This window comes from Rhamphochromis sp. 'chilingali', assembly GCF_963969265.1.
Source record: "Rhamphochromis sp. 'chilingali' genome assembly, chromosome: 12".
NCBI classification, from domain to species: Eukaryota; Metazoa; Chordata; class Actinopteri; order Cichliformes; family Cichlidae; genus Rhamphochromis; species Rhamphochromis sp. 'chilingali'.
This window is the reverse complement of record NC_137939.1, coordinates 29,834,276-29,853,168: the sequence shown is the minus strand read 5'-3', so window position 1 is coordinate 29,853,168 and position 18,893 is coordinate 29,834,276. Positions and strand designations below refer to the sequence as shown.

Sequence of the window (18,893 nt, the reverse complement as noted above, 5' to 3'; positions counted from 1 at the left end):
ACACTCCTTACTGCACCCAGTCACACACAAGACAGCAATTCCTGCAACAATTTAATAACAAAATACTCGTTTCTAATTGGATGAAGTTAACGTAAAACTCGCCAGCAATAGTATAGTCCCGGATTTTGTTCACGTTCGATATCAATACGCACTGTTTGTTAAAGATATGAGTTCATAGCCGCAGTATTTACAGTATTTCACTGTTTACTCACTATTTGATTAAAAGCATACATCGGATAGCAGCGTAGCCTCTATAAGGCTTATAACCACGCAAATACAATTAATATTTATCGTTATTGGTCACTATCTATAAACAAATTCTATCAACACCAAGGTGGCTCGAGGTCTGTAGTCTAAGTAGCCATAAGTTTAGTATTTATTTATCTATTTTTTGTTAATGTTGTTACAAGCAATTTGAAGGGGTTAGATGGTGATATTGTTTTATTGTAACCACGGTGGCTTTTTTTGTTCTGCGCCTTAACATGTGACGTCAGCTTCATCACTTTAAAAAGGCTCACGATGGACAGCAACACCAAAAACAACAACAGCGCTGCAAATGATAAAACTGTTGAAAGCATTACGGTGCAGCTTTTAGCGTATACTTCCTGAAAGATGCAGAGTGATAACTGCGCTTTTACAGCTGCATAATTTAAACGAAGCATTACTTTCTAACTTTGCAGATGGACGCACGGGACCGGAATAACGGGTGTGTATTGGCTAGCAAAGGAGGGCGCAGATCAGCTGAGGCGGTGCTTCGCCGGAGGGATCCTCAGTCGCTGCTCTGCGCAGTAGTTCACCGCTTCCACTCGGCAGACCTCGCCGCCTCCGTTTAAAGTTAACGACCACTTTGCTTCGCGTCTGAGAGCAGGATTTTTGTTTTGATTTTTTCTTCTGCACAGCGTCGAGACGGACTGTGTAAAGGCAACCAACACAGTGGCGGCGGAAAGGTAAATGACAAAAAAACAAAACCTTGCACCGTTCGCATTGATCGAAGTTTTAGCAAACCTCTATACGTCTTTCGGCTGCAGATGAGCCCCAGTCAAATAAGAGAGAGTAAAATTTCGTCTTGGTTTTGCGCTGCTATTAAGAATTGAATGAAAAGATCCGAGCAGATTCATGAGGATATCGATGAATTTCAGCTTGGTGCTTTTTTGCTGCTAATAACAGAGTAATTCACTCAGCAGATCAGCCTTTTAAAAATCCCCACAAACATGCAAAATTTCAGTTCCCTTTGCCAATAAGTTTGGTACCTTTGTCAGCCTATTTCATGTGTCAGAGTAGGAAATGGTAAGCATGTAGGCTGCTAAACACCTGAAGATACTTCATGTAAAACACTTACTGTTTTCTGTTTGTCCAAGCATGTCAGCAGCATACTCGACAAACAGGTTATTGGGTGATTACACTGCCTGATAGGACTTTATCTGAGTAACCCCCATCTGAGATTACAGGTGTTGCAGGGTATGGTGCTACACCAGTGGGAAAAAACAATAAGTACACCCCATAAGGGCTTTTGTATGAGTTTTCGTCACTACTGGGAAGGCAAAATCCTTCCTGGTGTGAAGTAGGTGATGGGGCACGTTGGTGAATAGCACTATTGCATTGTTTACTCAAACCTCTCCTTTCACTGGCATATGTCTGCAAAACACGAGTCCCCATGTTAAGTGGAAAAAGAAAGCATACAGGACAGTCTAGATATCAGGTTTGTGCCCCCCATCACCACTCTTTTTGTCCCAAACTCTCCAGTTTTGCAAGCGCTTTACATCCAAGTGATTTAATTTACAGAGCAGTTTTTCCTTTGTCATCTTGTGAGCAGGTTATTTTTAACGCTGAATAGGCTCCGAGGTGCTCATTTGTTTGCGGCTGCAAGAGGGTTTTTAGGAACAGACAATCAATAGTGTAGTCAGGTCAATTGTGCCATTGTTCACGTTTGCATCACAGGCTAGAGGATGTAAATTAAGTAGAATTCAGCCCATTCTGTGACTTTCGGTTTAACTTGCACATTTTTAATGTTCCAGCTATAGTTTTGCAGGATATGAGAAAGGATGAGCTTCCCTTCCTTTATTATATTAGCAAACCAGCCTAAAATGAATGAGCTACTACCTGTGAATATGGCATGAAGTGTCCTACATCAGTAATTTTCAGTAACACACTATGGTAGCATGCTGCGACTTGTAACGCTGATCCTTTCCAGTGAAGAAAATTCCTCAAAGTACAGGTTTTTTCCCAGTTCATAATTGGTCTTTAGTTGGCGGTAACTACACAAGTAAGCATGATCAGATCACATAAGTTAAAAGCAAAGATTAGGTATCTTATTTGACAGAAGTCCAGTTATTTCCACATTAGTGCTGACCATTTTGAAATAAAAATATGTATTATGCAAGAATTAATAAAGCCTCAATCAACAAAACTGGTTTTTCTGGCTCTGACTGAACCATTTAAAAATGTTCAATGCAGGAAATCCCGAATCTGTATATTATAGCTCTTTCGGATGGAAAAGACTAAATTACTGGTATGATAGTGGAAAATACCGCTGAACAGCACTTGAGATCATTTTAAAAGAAATGTAACATTTGTTTCATTTTTAGTTGTGGAGAGATCTGTGGGTGAACCAGACGAGACTCCCTGATAAGTGCAAACAGTCACACCATAAAAGCAATGTGGCCCTTATATGACAGCATGCACTCTCACTAGTCTGGGCAGGTTTGAGGGTTTTTTTTCTGAAGGCAGTATGGTGTTCTACGGGGCTGTCTCCACACACACAAACACGCACACACAGCTATTATATAAGTCACATTCAAGTCTGAACTCAGAGTGATGGGCTGCTTTCACTTTGAAGCTTGTGAGCATGTAAAGCCCTGCCTACATTTCCAAGAAATGTGTGATTCATGCTGTAGTGAATAGCTTTTGTTGTTTTTTTGTTCAGTCTTTTTTTGTCTTGATTTACAAGCCATGTTTATTATGTTCACATTATCCAGTATTCCTCCTAACTGGAGCCTGCAGTTTGCATTCTTCAAATATCACCAAACAGTGGTAGACAAGGGAAAGCCCTGTTTAACAGAGCATGCTCAATTCTGACTGTGGAATTGTTTTGGCCCAGCTTTGTGCGCTCTATCTATCTATCTATCTATCTATCTATCTATCTATCTATCTATCTATCTATCTATCTATCTATCTATCTATCTATCTATCCTGATCGATGAAAGTTATAATGAAGTTTTACTGAAGATGACCCCCCCCCCCCCCCCCAAAAAAAAAAAAAAAAACAACAACAACCCAAAAAACAAAACAAAACAGAAGTAGAAGCACTACATAAATGTGCAGAAGTACCATTTTTCCACCACCACCAGTTAGTGGTTTGTAACTTCAGGCTTAACCTGCAAACTGACCCCTTAAGCAAACAGTCCATTTATAGTTGGGGAGTGTTTCCCTCTTCATGCAATGAGTCACAGTAGCATCTGCATGTAGAACACAATTTGGAGCGTGTCCTCTAGTTTTGAAGGCCAACCAAGACCTGTGGTGTGGGAGGAGGCACCGATGAAGGGGGAAGACTCACAGTTATGACTGGGCTCCCCTTCCCTCTAATGGATACCCCCCCCCTTTCTGCCTCTGGATCCTCCTACCTGTTAGTCACCCATGGCAGCACTTTGACAGAGAGCAGCTGATGTAGGGAAACACTTTCCATAGCAACCAAACATGTCTGTCCTTCCACTTGTGTTAACCCGATGCATTCGGCACACGGTTCAATGAGCAGACTCGTTGTAGATTCGAGAGAAAAACAAATGGCCAACATTGTATGTTGACTTCTCTTTCTTCAAAGAACCTACGCAGTGTTTTCCAACCGCAGAATGACGGAGTCAGTGACTTACACCCTGCAAGTGTTGCAAAACAGCAGATTTCCTTGACACAAGGCGTAGGCGTTATGACAGCTTGCACAAACATTAGCCTGCGTGGAAAAAGGTCATCCCCAAGTATACCTTCAAGTGCCTGTTGTAAACATGGTGGTTTTAGGGTCGTTGACAGTTTTAAATGAAGACTTTAAGAGCTCATAATTAAACCCTTGCCATATGTTAAGGAAAATGTAAATGGAACTGTCGCTTTAATCCTCCAGTTTTATTTTTGTAGTTTTTTTTGTTGTTGTTGGGGGTTTTTTTTGTCCGTGTGGTGAAAGGAGTTGCTTTGGTGTTTTTTCTTTTGGGCAAGTGGTCAGAAGTTAAAGCCGCTGTCAGGCCTGAGACAGGTGGTTTTTTTCAGAAGTTTATTTGGGAAGTCGATGTTTCTGTCACGAGTCGTTGCTAACCACTTTAACGTTTAAATTGTTCTTCAGTGCTATTTGAAGAACCACTACTGCGCCAGTAGCTTCTGTGCACGGCTGCTCAGAATAGGTTGCATCATTTATTCTGTACTGATTATATGGAGCAACATTTTGTTTAAACAGTTATACCTCAAACTGTCTGTCTGTCGAGCAAATCAAAGTAAATCACGTAGAAGAACTGTACTCTTTTTAGGCCAAATATGAATTTACATAGCCAAGACTCTACCACATAAACTTTATATAAAGGAACACAAACAGTTCCTTCATAAGGTATCTGCCATTTAATGTTATCAGTGGGACCTTATTGACCTGACTTAGTCACATGGTCTGTATTCGGTCTTACCGAGCTTCAGGCATTTGTGAAACCTCCTGAAATATGTATGCCCACTTTAGTAAGCTCATTTAGTCAAGGCCATAATTTTTCAAAGAAATCCATCCCATGCTTTTGAGTGTAAACAACTGGCTCGTGTGCATTACACTCTTCATCCGTCCTCTGAGAACATAGAATGCTTCTTCCTGTCCTGACTGGTCCCGATTTCCCACTCTGCATCGTGCATGCAAATCATTATCTAATCAGGAAGTGTGGAATCAGATTACTCAGATAGGCTCAAGATCTAGTGGAACCAGACAATAATGATGATGATGGTGATGATGATGACCATGATGCTCTGGGAAGGAGAGAAAATAGGCACGACGCTGTTCATGACATCATGAACAAAAAACACCTAAAACGTATCGAAAATGAGGTGTCTTTTTATCTGCAAATAAAAACTCACTCGTAAGCTTGTTTTTAGTTTATTTCTGGGGCAGTTTTTAAAGAGATGGAGACAGGAGAACATTTATAGAATAAAGAGGTTCAGGCTGTAATCTGGTGATCAGTAGCAGATGGCTTCTCATGATTCCTCCATGTGTCACTTTGCTGTCGATAAAAACCTGGCCCACCTGATCGGCTGCATAAACAAAGTGCTAGGCAACGGCTCTGACCTTTTGAGGGAATTAAGTGAGGACAGCCTGAACCTTTCGGAGCCCAAAGAGAGAGCAAATGGATTCAAAGGGAGTGGGTGTTATTTCAGATTATTTCATTTCATTTTCTCAGGACGTTCTTTAGGTACTCTGATTTTCCTGTTTGGTGCAGGCAGCCTTCACTAATGCCTAAACAGACTGCACATAGATGTGTGAAAACACCTGTAGACAGCTGTGTGAACGGCACATTTACAGTTCGTCAGCCCGGACGGAACACCACCATGAATTTTTTTTATTCTGTTATTCATAAGACTGGATTTGCAGCGTGTGCATGAAACTCGTCTTTAATAAGAAACAAACAAAAATGATTTTTCTTGTAATAATTTTATTAATGAACACATTTTTAAGCATGAAATCACCATCATTTCTAGTGGGTGCTTTAAAGTTTGTTCATAATCAGATTAGTGTTCTCAGTTTTTCAAACCTGAATCTATTTTGTTGTTGTTTGCCTTCGAAGTCTTATTTTGCATTCCAGTTTCCATTTCTAAACAGTAATAAAATCAATTAGGAGACGATTCAAACTTTCACATAGTGTACTTGTACTCTTAGAGAGTGTTATATAAACGGTATTTAATGGTTTTAAGTACCCATTACCGCTGCACAAGAATGCGGAAGAAGAACGGATCGATTTATAAAAAGTCTTCCCTGCATTGCCTCATCATGGTAATATAATTCAGACAAAACCTAATGTAGCTCGCTGTGATTTATAGCACAGAATGACAAATACAAAATATTCTGTCATGTGGAGTATTCACGGGTTAAACCAGTGCTGGTGTAATCCTTTTGAGAAAAGCCAAGTAAATTTAGCAAAAGGATGACAGGATAATAATAGATGAGAAAATGTGTAAAAGAAAGAATTCGTGACAAGTTCAGAGGAGCCATAAAATCTTTGAACAGCCTGAGTCTTGTCAGTTTTACAGCAATATTTAACACTGTACCTACGTATCCTCTCCTTTATTTAATACAGCAAGGGTTCTGTTTGATTATTAATTCAATATTTCATTTCTAGATGGGAGAAAAATGGCACGTTTTTTGCCTTAACATTAAAGAAATGGATACTAAATCAGAAAAGCACGTGTGCTATTTCTTGGTGCCAGACGTGATGGAGAGATTTCCTGGCTCACCTAATTGTAGAACATTGATCACGAGTATGTTAGGTATACTAGAAATTTGCTATTGATTTTATCCGTGCATTTCCTTAGGAACCATTTTTATCCACACACATCTAAAACAACATTAAACAGGATGTCAGGATGCCACTTTGCTCCCTTCCATTAACCAGTTTCTCCTCTTTCTTTAATTAGTTATGAGCTGTATGCTTTCCTGTCATTATAGAATTCATCCCCCATCATGTGGAGTCGTTAAAAGTAACATACAAATCTTCATCCGCACTTCACGCTTCCTTGCTTCTGAACGACTTGCCGGGCCAGTTTTTATTGAACTTACAAGCTCTTTTTCTGTGTCAGATTCAAATTCACGCTGTCTTTCAGCCTTCTGTGACATTTAAGTCTCTTCCTTTTGTTTAACGGGGAGGCCCCTTGACGAGCCAGTTTGGGTTTTGCAACCTCTCCACAAGGTTTTATTGTTTATCTGTGCATTTTAACACACCAGTGCATCTTCTTGTCCTAAATGAAACCAAAATACTCCCTGTAGCTGGTACTTTGCAAAACTAATGTGGGCCAGTGAGTACATGGAAAAAGACTTTGGGTGCAAAAAATCCCTAGACACAAGGCATCATGGGAAAATTTAGCCTCAAATTATTTTTGAAAGCCTTTCGGCCCAGTTTCCATTGGCTAGTCGCATACTCTGATGGTGTGAGATCTAAAACAAACAGTGTAAAAGCACAAGTGCTTAAAGTTTGCTGTGTTTGGCAGTGAAGTTGCATTTTAGTGCATCATACGAGGAAAAATGTTATCATGTTGAGGAAAAACTGTGGGCGTATGCACCTGGACCACAGTGACAATATTGCGTTCTGATTTAAAAACGCCCTGTTGTGGTTGTTTTCTGATTAAAGACATTTTAATGTGTGCACAGTTCTGTGTACTCTTGCTTCTGCTTCAAAGAAAGTTTGGATGTTAAGAGCGATTCTCCCTGTCTATAATCATGGATTTTTACAGAGCGAGATGAGAGATGCTATCTTTTGCTTGCAGCCACGCTTTTATGTTTTACAAAGAGGCAGGCTAGCGTGCACCCACCTTCTCTTTTCTCTCCGTCTACATCTCACTGTTTCTCTCGCTGCCTGCTTGTTCACAGGCAGGCAGTTTGTGCAGAAGCAGGCACCATGTCCTCCCCCACAAACCCAGAGGTGAAGGAACTGAACCCTGTCGACTTTATCCAGCTACAACAGTACATTGAATGTGAGTACAGACAGGCGGGCAGGCAGGCAGCTTTCTCAGCGCTTAACACCCCCCCTCCACTTCCACTTCCACCCACACACACTCATTTACACTCGCTCATGGTTTCTCATATCTAGAGGAGGTAGCAGTCTACCACATTCTCTTTTTCTGCAAATTGAGCATGCATATATATATATATATATATATTGTTGTACTCCAGATAAATCTATATTTATGGTGTAATCATATACACAGATGACATTTAGAAGTGTGGATTAAAAACGTTTGCACACAAAGTCGAATGGACGAAGTATGCGTGCGTATCCCTGTGTGACCTGCGTGTCTTTGCTTCCAGACAACAACTTGAAGGTGAAAGATGTGCTGAGGGAATTCTATGCAGATGGCAGTCTGGCCCGGCACAGGCATGGAGAGGTGAGGGGACAGAGTGTCCTGCTGTTCACAGTCAAATCCATCCCTCCAAAACTAATTCACAGAGATGCCATCTAAAAGCTTCATAGCTCAACAGAATAATAGGTCTGAGAGTAGCTGTTCGCTGTAAAATGAGAATAAGATTTACGTGTATTGGGCAGTTATTAATTATCCTTCGCTGATGAATTAGATTTCAACCTGCAGTATCGATCAGGCTGACTAAGCTGTCCATGAGAAATATCGTCAGCGTATTCAAGCGAGACTGCAAATGTAAATTACCTCCTTAGATTTGCCCACGCAGCAAGGCCTTGTTTAACAGTGTGCTGGCTTTCCTCATGCAGTGTAAGCTCAGATGTGATTGAACAGCAAAAAAAAGACTGCTCAAATCAATGGCTGATGCTGACTAGTAATTTGTGAAGACAGCAAATACAATAATTTCTTAAGTATTTATTACAGCAGTGAAAGTTTATTTGCCACTTTGAGTTTAATTAGAAGAATGAAATGTTGTTTTTCATAATGGGAGAGAACACAGTTGCGTCCATAAAGTTACAAGTTAATTGCTGTCAAAATACAAATACGGCTACAAGACTACATTTAAATGATTTGTTGGAAATGTTGTTGTGTTTTGGTGCTGCAGCTCCGTTAGTCTCTCTCCCTTGATTTTTTTTTCTTTGTGTGATCCGGCTGCCTTGCATTTATGTTATTTATTACTCGGGCAGCTCTGCAGGGTAAAAAGTATGGAAATGCATAAGCAACAAGAAATGGGTTTGTAGTTCACCATTATCAGGGGACTACAGCTTGTTAGCCCTGCAGCATAATATCATGTGAGAAACACAGATGCCATGCCAGACAGATGGACTGAAATCTTCAAGCAGGAGCTTATTTTTTTTGTTTTATGTCATTGTCACATGACACCCTGTAGACACTTTGTTTTGGTACATTTTTCAATTATTGATTAAATCTATTTGAGAAGCTTTTGAGGCTTCTGAGATCTTGCCAATCCCTATTTGAGCTTAGAACAGCTGATAAAGTGACGCTTGTAAAATATACGTTTTTCACACAGTTGTTCATAGTATTATATTTTTTTATTTTCAGAAGTAACAAGCATATTATATACAAATAAGCTTCAACCCATTCATTTCGCGCTTCACTAGACCACTGTAAACAGAACATGCTTCTCCCATTCATGTTTTTTTCCCAGTGCATCAATGAAGAAGGCTTTCGTCTGTTTCTCAAGACATATTTAGAAGTGGAGGACTTCCCTGTGGATCTCTGCCAGAGACTCTTCCGCTCCTTTCAAAACTCTGAACCCGGCCAAGAAGACAGTACCAGTGAGATTATACATACGCACCGTGCATACAAACAGCTTACCGCCTTTTCAGCCGACCCTTTTTGCCTCATGGCCGATTTGGCATGCGTGCAGTTATCACCACATCCCTGCATCGTACTGTTTGTATACATATGTTAACTAGAGAATTCACAGCCTCCTCTCTCTCCTCAATCTCTCCTGTAGAGGAAGTCTTCCTTAAAGATGTCTCATGTTACTTCTCTCTACTTGAAGATGGCCAGCCCAGGGACAAACTGGAGTGTGAGTTTTTGTGTCCAAAATAGTAATGACTCATCTAGCAGCTCCACTTTCATTTCCATTCTTTCTTCAGTTGCTTTCAGGCTTTATGACAGAGATGGGAATGGAGTTTTGGACAGCTCTGTAAGTTGTTGAGAAAATCTTTTAAAGTATATTTAAAACATCTTCAAAACAGCCGCAACACTAAAACAAGCCTGCTACATTTTGAACAGGAAGTGGATCGGATTATTGCACAGATGATGCACGCTGCAGAATATCTCGACTGGGATGTGTCAGAGCTCAAGCCGGTAAGTCCCAGAATATAAATGTAATGCAAATGTTCTGCATGCACTGCACTTTGGTAACGTATAGTAAATGTATGTGAAGACAGATTTATTTGCACAAGACATCCATAACAGTGTCGGGTACACACTATATGGCACTTCTTGTTACTCATTTGCCAGAGGTTCATAAAGTGATAAGCTTCTCTGCATATACAATTTACAGATTCCAGCTCGACTAGTTTCAGAAACCACATGGCCCTTTAAGTAATAGAAACGTGTGTGCTGATTGGATAATAACAACTGAATGTGATTTCATCAGGTTCTGAAGGACATGATGACAGCAATTGATGCTGACAGCAGCGGCACAGTTTCTCTGGATGAGTGGGTACAAGGAGGCATGAACAACGTTCCCTTGCTGGTCTTGCTGGGTCTAAAGGTGCTTTTAAAAGGAGCGTGTGTTGGCTCCAAAGTCCAAGCTCAAATATATTTCTTTTTTATAGCAGATATCTCACAAAGTGGTAACTACTCTTGTAAATTCCTGGCCTCGCATGCCTCGCCTCTGTCCTTCGCCTCCTCCTCCTTTTCCCTAAAGCCCTTTTTGCCAACTCACTGTTACAGGGTGTGGTAATCTCATTCCTTCCATGCTCTGCACCATCAGAATGCCTTTGTGTTTTCCGTTTATTCTGCACAATATGAATGCTGGAATGATATAGCAGTGCTTAGCGCTAAGGCCGTGTATATACAACTAAGGAAATAATTAAAGGAAAGCACCCTAAGATTAAAAGAAAACAAATGACAAAAAGGGTTTCCCTTTGTTGGTATGTGCCAATCCATGTAATTAAAGAAACATTTTCATATGCTTGCACCTCCCCTTCCACTCAGAGCTAGACTCTCAGCTTTTCAGCACTTAAAAACTTAAACCCAAAGAGCTCAAGCATATTTGTTTGTTATTTTTGTAATTTTATTTTTGGGACTACAAACCAAGCAGAAACATCTTTGGGTCTAATGGAATTTCTCTTGCGAGACTTTTCTCACGTGTCACTCTGACCTTTTCCTAAAATGTTTTAATCCCAAACAGAGTAACAGTTTCCCACCACCATCTGTACAATTTGTATACAAGTCTGGTATATTTAATTTTATTATAAATACTTAAGGAGTTACACATGCTTGCATTGACCGGTTGTGTTAATCTGAGGCTAGTATTCACAAGAGTTAAACAGAACTCTCCATTGACAATTCAGTTTTTCATTTCATCCCTTTAAAATGAATCCATTTATTATTGGCCCTATACTTTAAAGGGGTTTGATGAGATCCGCTTTGTGTTATCGATGTTTAATGTGTTGCCAACAATATAGAGCTACGCACAGTCTGTTTGACAGTTAGCTGTAGCGACCTAAACCCACAAACTAGATTGTGTGTTTGGCCTCTGCAACAATGCCAGGGACTTCCCCTCCAGCTATTTCTAGCCACCAGTGGACATTTGAAGCCTAGGGTGCATGAATTCAGCCCCCTCACAGTTCCTGTATGCTGATTCGCAATTCTGTCTACTGATCCTCTTGCAGCAAGTGAAAGGGTGATACATCCTGTCATTTAAAAAAAAAAGTTTCAGTATCTAATCTGGATAAGAACGCTGACCACTCAGTAAACAGATTGAAACAATTTTATAATCTTCTGTTAAGCGAGATTATAGATAGTTTTGATTTGAATGTCCATGAAGTGCGAAAGTGCGTTGTGTGATGATACGTAGAGTCACCGCCATACTACATAATGAGCCATCTCATTAAGTTTAATAATGAATGGGTGCAAAAGATGAAAATCATGCCTTGTTGTGGAACTAATATCTAAGAATTGGAAGAGAGAACAGCTTCTGTTCTTGCAAACATATATTTTTCTGTTCAAAAATCATATTCACAAAATAAAAGATCATAAACTGTTTTATTCTTCCCTTTCTTGCACTGACTTCTTCATTGACTGTTGTTTCAACAAATAGATGACCCAGAAAGACGGCCAACACCTGTGGAGGATGAAAAATTTTAACAAGCCTGTTTACTGCAACGTGTGTCACAGCATGCTGCTGGGTTTGAGGAAGCAGGGACTGTGTTGCACCTGTGAGTACAAGAACTAACCAGAAGAGGGCGCAAGGAAGTGTCTAATTTGAAAATTGCATAATTTTTTTTTTTGGGATTAATCAATGCTCATCTGCCTCCTTGACATTTACCACAGTAATTTATATGTATTTACAAATTATGTGACAGCTGGTTTGTGTGTCGTTTTGTGCAGCCTGCAAATACACAGTCCACGGTCGCTGTGCAAACAAGAACCCGGCCCCTTGCGCCAGGACATACGTGAAGTCAAAGAAAGAAATAGGGGTATGCTGATGTCTCCATGACAACCTTTACAGTCACATGCACGGTCTAAATTTGATTTCATGCTATGTCTGAGTGCTCTTACATGGACAATTTAAAATCCATCTCACTTTTCAGGTTTCAACACACGACTGGGTGAGTGGGAACTGTGACTCTAGGAAGTGTGACAAATGCCAGAAGAAGATCAAGAGCTTACAAGGCCTAACAGGCAAACACTGTGTGTGGTGCCACACGATGGTGAGCAAACATATCAGTGCATGACTCACTGAGGAATAAATTTGAGTAAATTATTTTCTAATCAAGGAGGAGATTTGATTTAGTTGCATTCTGGAATTGTTGTGCGCATTTGTATCTATTGAATCCAGGAAGCCTCCTTTCTATACAGTTTTTTTTATTGTGTGCTCTAAATCTGCACTGTATTTCTGAGTAATTTTATTTGTATTCTACAGCGTCATGATCAATGTGTGGACCAAGAGTCAACACCGTGTACGTGTGGGCTGCTCAGAGACCATATTCTTCCTCCATGGGCCATATATCCTGTTATAAAGGTACACAACTATCCTCAGGCACATCTCAAGCAAATGCACAGCTCAGAGAGTACGCAAACAGTGCCTCTCTCACACCAACGCAAAGCATAACATCGGCCAGAGGCTGTTTTTTTCATTGGTAAATCATTCTCACCTGTGTGGCATTTTGTTAGGTACACAGTGTAGATATTTTTTATCCAAGGAACGCTATGATATTTTTAATGATTTATTTACTCTCTGTCTTTATTGTTCTCCCTAAAGGAGAGACCAAATAATGTAAAAAATGGCTGCTCTGGGTCAGGAGATGACAGCGAGCTCAATACCACTCCTGACGGACAAGTGCTTCAGGTATTATTCATGCAAGCAAAAGCTTTTCATTAAAGCTGAATAACAAGAGCTCAAAAATGTACACCATGCTATTAGTGTGGGGTTTGCTTTTTATATTCCTTTAGTATAATACCTGTAACATTTGTTTATTAATCATCAGATCTGCCCTGTGCTGAACGCCCATCCTCTTCTAGTGTTCGTCAACCCTAAAAGTGGTGGTAAGCAGGGAGAAAGGTGAGCTCGGAAAAGAATATTTTACTGGAAAAAGAGATTTCAAATCCATGAACATTGTGCAACTTGGTTTTCTTTATGTTTTCTTTATTTCAGAGTGCTGCGCAAATTTCAGTTTTTACTGAATCCACGACAAGTATACAACCTTTCAAATGGTGGCCCTGGACCAGGGTAAGTAAAGTGATACAAGAGTTTTTGTTCAAATTGATTTTAATATTAGATTATTTCTTACCACATTATCCTGAGTACTTACTTAAACCTCCATAACTTCCCCCCAAAATATCTTTCACATTTCTTTCAGTTTGAGTTTCTTCAGAAATCTTAAGGAGTACAGGATCTTGGTGTGCGGTGGAGACGGCACAGTTGGGTGGATTCTCGATGCAATAGGTGAGATTGTTGGCATAAACTTCACAACATCACATGTGAAATTGATTGTTACACGCTTTGTATTTCCTTCCCTTTTTTTTGTATTCAGACAAAGGCAATCTGCTGGTGCGGCCACCTGTTGCTGTACTTCCTCTTGGCACAGGAAATGACCTTGCTCGATGCCTTCGCTGGGGAGGAGGTGAGAAACGAAGAGATGAAGTGTTCCCTTATGTAAATAAGATAATACTTGCACGTCACTATTTTCACGTTATGGCGCCACTGTCTATGTGTGCTTTCAGACAGTGGTTGCACTAATTAAATGGGCTTCAGCAAGTTCTCAAAATTACAGTTCTCTTGTCTTCATCTTTAAGGGTATGATGGTGAAGATCTGAACCGTATTCTTAAAGACATTGAGGGGAGCTCCCAGGTGCTGATGGATCGCTGGAGCGTGCAGGTTATCACTGATGAGAATCAAGAGGAGGGTGACCCAGTGCCATATGAAATAATCAACAACTACTTCTCTATTGGAGTTGTGAGTTTCTCATAAATGTGTAATACAAGAGGAAGTGTTTTATTTTCGGTTTAGTAGGTCGTATAATTGCTATATTGTTTTGTGTTTGCAGGATGCCTCCATTGCCCACCGGTTTCACACAATGAGGGAAAAACATCCTCAGAAATTCAACAGCAGGTTTGCATATTTGTTTGAATATTATGTGTCTCTAGGGCACATTGTCAGGAACAGTAAACAAAGTGAATGCATTCCTGCTTATAGCAATACAACAGTGTTTCATAGCTTAACAGATGCACAGTTTAAAAACACAACAGAGCTAAAAGACAGCAAATTTTCTCTTCGCAACATGACTTCTATATTTCCTGTTTGCCTTTGCAATTACTGATTTTTTTAAAGCAGTAAAAGGCACGAATGCTCGAGGTGACAGCAGATGTCTGTGGCACCAAGTGTTGCTGCTTGACTCCTACTCTTTCTAAAGCGCTGCGTGCACTAAAAGGAGAAAATGTTCTGTGAAAGTGAAGTATCACATAAACCTAAAGGAGATGCTTTTTCTAACGGCAGAATGAAGAACAAGCTGTGGTATTTTGAATTTGCCACTTCAGAAACCATCTCTGCTTCCTGCAAAAAACTGAGCGAAAACTTAACAATCGAGGTGAGAGCGCAGCACACAAGTTTGCAGTTTGCTACTTTGAAATAAGTAGCCTCGATACAAAACAGCAATCAGAGACAGCGCACTGATATTTCACTCTAACGCTGCGGTGCGCTGTACTGTCTCCAGTGTTGCGGTACTCCCCTGGATCTCAGTGCTGTGTCTCTTGAGGGTGTTGCTATCCTGAACATTCCTAGCATGCATGGTGGGTCCAACCTGTGGGGTGAGACCAAAAAAGTGGACACTAAGGGACTGACGGCGCAGGAAGAGCCGGAGGTGATCGTCAATCCAGAAATCCTGAAAGTGACTTCCCAAGGTATTTTGCAGTTGACCTGTATTATTCAGATGTCTGATCTAACAGCAGTGGTCCTGAGAGAACACAATGAAATTAATGAAATTATAATTAGCAGCAAGTATAAAGTTTACCTAAATTCATCCTCACCACAAGCCTCATCTCCTGACCTGAAGTCACGGCTCTAATACACAGAAACGTGCAATAATATGTTTATTTCTTTCTGATATTGTAACGATTTCTTGTCAGCAAATTAGACATGCAACAACTGACAACCAGCAACATCGAAAACTAAACAACGTCAGACGGATATAAGCTAACATTATGTTTGCTTTAGTGTCCTAAAGATTACATTTTCCCTTTGTTAAATTCCTTCCTTCAACATATGGAAGTTTATTCACTATGTGAATGTTATCAGCAGCATTTACTGATAGAAAAGTTCAGCTTATCCTCAAACTCACATCAGCATCAGCGTCATTGGACAGAAGTAAGGTTCACTGACTCATCGACTCACCATAGACACATTAGACTTTTCACAAAGTTTAACCTGTCACCAACTCCTTTATGAGTCTTTTTACGAGCCACCAGCAGTGTGTTCATTAAGTACTTATCTCTCTTCATCCATTCTGTTGGTATATATCCAGAGTATATAAACTTACTTCCTAGAGGAATTTCACCATTAAGAATGTGTTGCGGGCACCATATCTCTCTCTTTGATAGTTTTAAATAACCAGACAATCCCAAAATACACGGTAGTCATTTGCATTTTAATTTCCAAATTTTCTCCAAAAGACAGGGGGTTAGTGCTCTAGTCTAGTTAGTGCTCTAGCAACAGTACTAGAGGGTGTAATAAAAAATAAAAATCGATTTATTCCAACCAAACTTCCTCTGTTTCTAAATTACACAAATTATAATAACAGTCCAATGAAACTGGAACCCATATGATGATGTTTGCTCTAACTTTGAATGTGGAGTTACTGATTTTTCCGGCCACTTGAGGGCAGCATAACCCTGTGTACGTGAATTTGACCCCTTTAAGGTCATCTATGCTGTACTATACTGTACTTCTGTCCATCTCCATATATTTATTCTTGGATTCTACTACAAACATATTTACTACATAATTCACAGTTAAAGATAATCCCTATTTATCCTATTTATTTGTAGCAGCCCCTCTTCTCTCTTTGAAAGCGATAGTCCATTTTATGTTCAATATAGGTATTTGTTGTGCCTGAAAATGAACAAATAAATGAAATGAAATGAATGAAGTGTTTAACTTTTTTTTGACTTGCCAAAATATTAACACTTAAATGCATGGTTTTAGTGCATACATACAAATAAGTACCTGGTGCTATTTGTGTAATCTGGTTATTGAACTTTATGATACCGAGCCACCAGAATAGCAAGCCAAAATTTCAATGCATCTGTATTCTTATCTGCAAAAAAAAATGTTTATGTGTTATCTTCTTTTGATTGTACTGTAATGTCCCTCCATCATCTTATCAGAAGATTTCAGCATTCATTTGAAGTAGGCCCAATTTCTCACAGAAGGGATGCTAAGTTTCCACGTGCTTCTTCAGTGCTTGAATGACACCATGCTAGCATTAGCCAACTTCCCAGAAACGATGACGCATACAGGCTGAAAGCTGTTGACATCTCAGCTGAAATCTTAAGAAGCAGAAACCAGCTTCTGCAAAAATGTTGGGTTTTTTTTCTTTTTCTTGAGGTTCTCTGCACTGGTGGTTAGTTATGGTTTGCTTCTCAAACCCGTTTCCTCCTAACTATTCATCTCTATGCTGTCAGCCAAGACCTGAGTCCAACCATCCTGCCACTGTATGCACAGAGAAACTTGTGCACGTAAACTGCAGTTGTTTGCAGGTGCATGATGATTATACATTATGTATGATTATTGATATACATTGGTGTGCTTCAAACCGCTGTTGTTATCGATCTCCACTCTGATGCACATTAAATATGAGAAGTGGCATCTGCCTCAGGCCCAATCTTGTCTTCCTTCTCTGGACTGATTAGCCTCTGCTTTCTTGTCAGACCTCAGTGATCGGCGATTAGAGGTGGTCGGCCTTGAAGGAGCGATGGAGATGGGCCAGATTTACACTGGACTCAAGAGCGCGGTGCGGCTCGCGAAAACGTCTCAGATCACCATCAGGTGAGGGGGGAAAAAAGGCACATGGACATGTTCAGACATGACAAGGCTGGGCTCTCAGCTTCAACAGTGGGTCATAGTTAGGGATCATCATTAGTTAATTTACATAAGAAGATACATTTACATTTTAATGACACATGACCATCCTGATGCATTCTGTTTATCCCTCTCTACACGTAGGACAAAGAAAGCATTACCAATGCAGATAGATGGAGAACCGTGGATGCAACCTCCCTGCACGGTAAACACTGCACAGGCACAGAAACACAGTGGCTGCTTAATGTAATGAAGTCACATGCCTGAAATGCCTGATTTTATATATATATTTTTTAATTTACAGATTCAAATCACACACAAGAATCAAGCCTGTATGTTGATGGGTCCTCCAGCCAAACCATCTGGCTTTTTCAAATGAAACAGACTGACGACATGCAAGTGTTTGCTGTAAATAGACAACTGACTCTTTTTCTTTGTAACATAAAATCAGTTTGGATGTGTATGCTGTAGAAAAACTGCATTGTGACAGTCAAAGTTAGGATAACTATTTCAAAAGTTCTGCATTACTGTAACACATAAACTAAGCATGGCATGATACAAATACAAATGTTATGGTACGCATTGTGGCAAAAATGACTCTGACCAAATTTTCTCAGTGTTTTCTATCAATACTCAACACTTGCTGTGTGAGTGCTAAGTGGAAGTGCTGCTCTGTAGAAACTTAAAGCAAGCTGAATATCATGCGAAGAGTAGAGTATTCAGCTCCATGTGCCTTTATTAGCTGTTCTCTTCATTATGGCTTAGGTAGACGAACATACAGGCATGCACTTTGAGCATAGACCATGTAGTATTGCTGTTTCGTTGTTGTTTTAAAGAAAGTCAGAAATATGTTTGTGTGAATTTGGAACCAAGACAGAAGAAAAGACAAAGCTATATTTCAGTGATGTTGAAGATACTTGAAAGTGTTTTTGGGAATAGCAAAGAGGCTGCATGTTGATTCACTGCCTGCTGTTCCCGTGTGTGTGTTTGTGTGCATCAGTATGAGTGTGAGGGCATAAAGCTGAGATATGTTGATTTTAATTTGTAATTTGTGATGAGTTCAATTCGAACTTATTGGTTAAGATATGTTTAAACATGTTTATTTTTATTTAAATGCTTTATAAATCATATCATTCCAGTATATCAGAAGGATGTTGATGTAATAAGTGACTGTGTAAAGATTTTAATAAATCACCTGGACTTCAGTTTTTGTTTTGTACTTCTTACAATTCGATAATTTTTACATACCACAAGGGGGCATTGCTAACTTTTTTAGTCCTGGGTCATCCTCTCATCAAAGTCTCTCTCTGGGAAAGACTTTTGACTTTTTTTTTTTATCTTAGAGATTAATCTGTTTAGTGTCACGGATCAATAATCTGTTCAGATTTCCCCCTGCTGAATTTTAACAAGTAATAAAAACACTAAATTTGCAACTAAAGGTTGGTTTGAAAGCAACAAATGTTGCTGTCACAGCAG

At 39.8% G+C, this 18,893-nt stretch overlaps 1 protein-coding gene across 1 annotated transcript; it reads left to right on the top strand.

Moving 5' to 3' along the window:
- Window positions 1–536: 536 nt before the first annotated feature.
- dgkaa (diacylglycerol kinase, alpha a) lies at window positions 537–18,613 on the top strand. The gene is made up of 24 exons (XM_080899898.1): window positions 537–947; window positions 7,589–7,692; window positions 8,027–8,103; window positions 9,302–9,431; window positions 9,614–9,688; window positions 9,759–9,808; window positions 9,898–9,972; window positions 10,268–10,384; window positions 11,939–12,056; window positions 12,229–12,317; window positions 12,432–12,551; window positions 12,764–12,862; window positions 13,103–13,189; window positions 13,329–13,402; window positions 13,496–13,570; window positions 13,701–13,786; window positions 13,875–13,964; window positions 14,137–14,297; window positions 14,389–14,453; window positions 14,838–14,928; window positions 15,055–15,241; window positions 17,267–17,384; window positions 17,562–17,622; window positions 17,722–18,613. The coding sequence occupies exons 2-24, from the start codon at window positions 7,617–7,619 to the stop codon at window positions 17,794–17,796; spliced, it is 2,196 nt and encodes a 731-aa protein (XP_080756024.1). The 5' UTR covers window positions 537–947; window positions 7,589–7,616; the 3' UTR covers window positions 17,797–18,613.
- The last annotated feature ends 280 nt before the right edge of the window (window positions 18,614–18,893 follow it).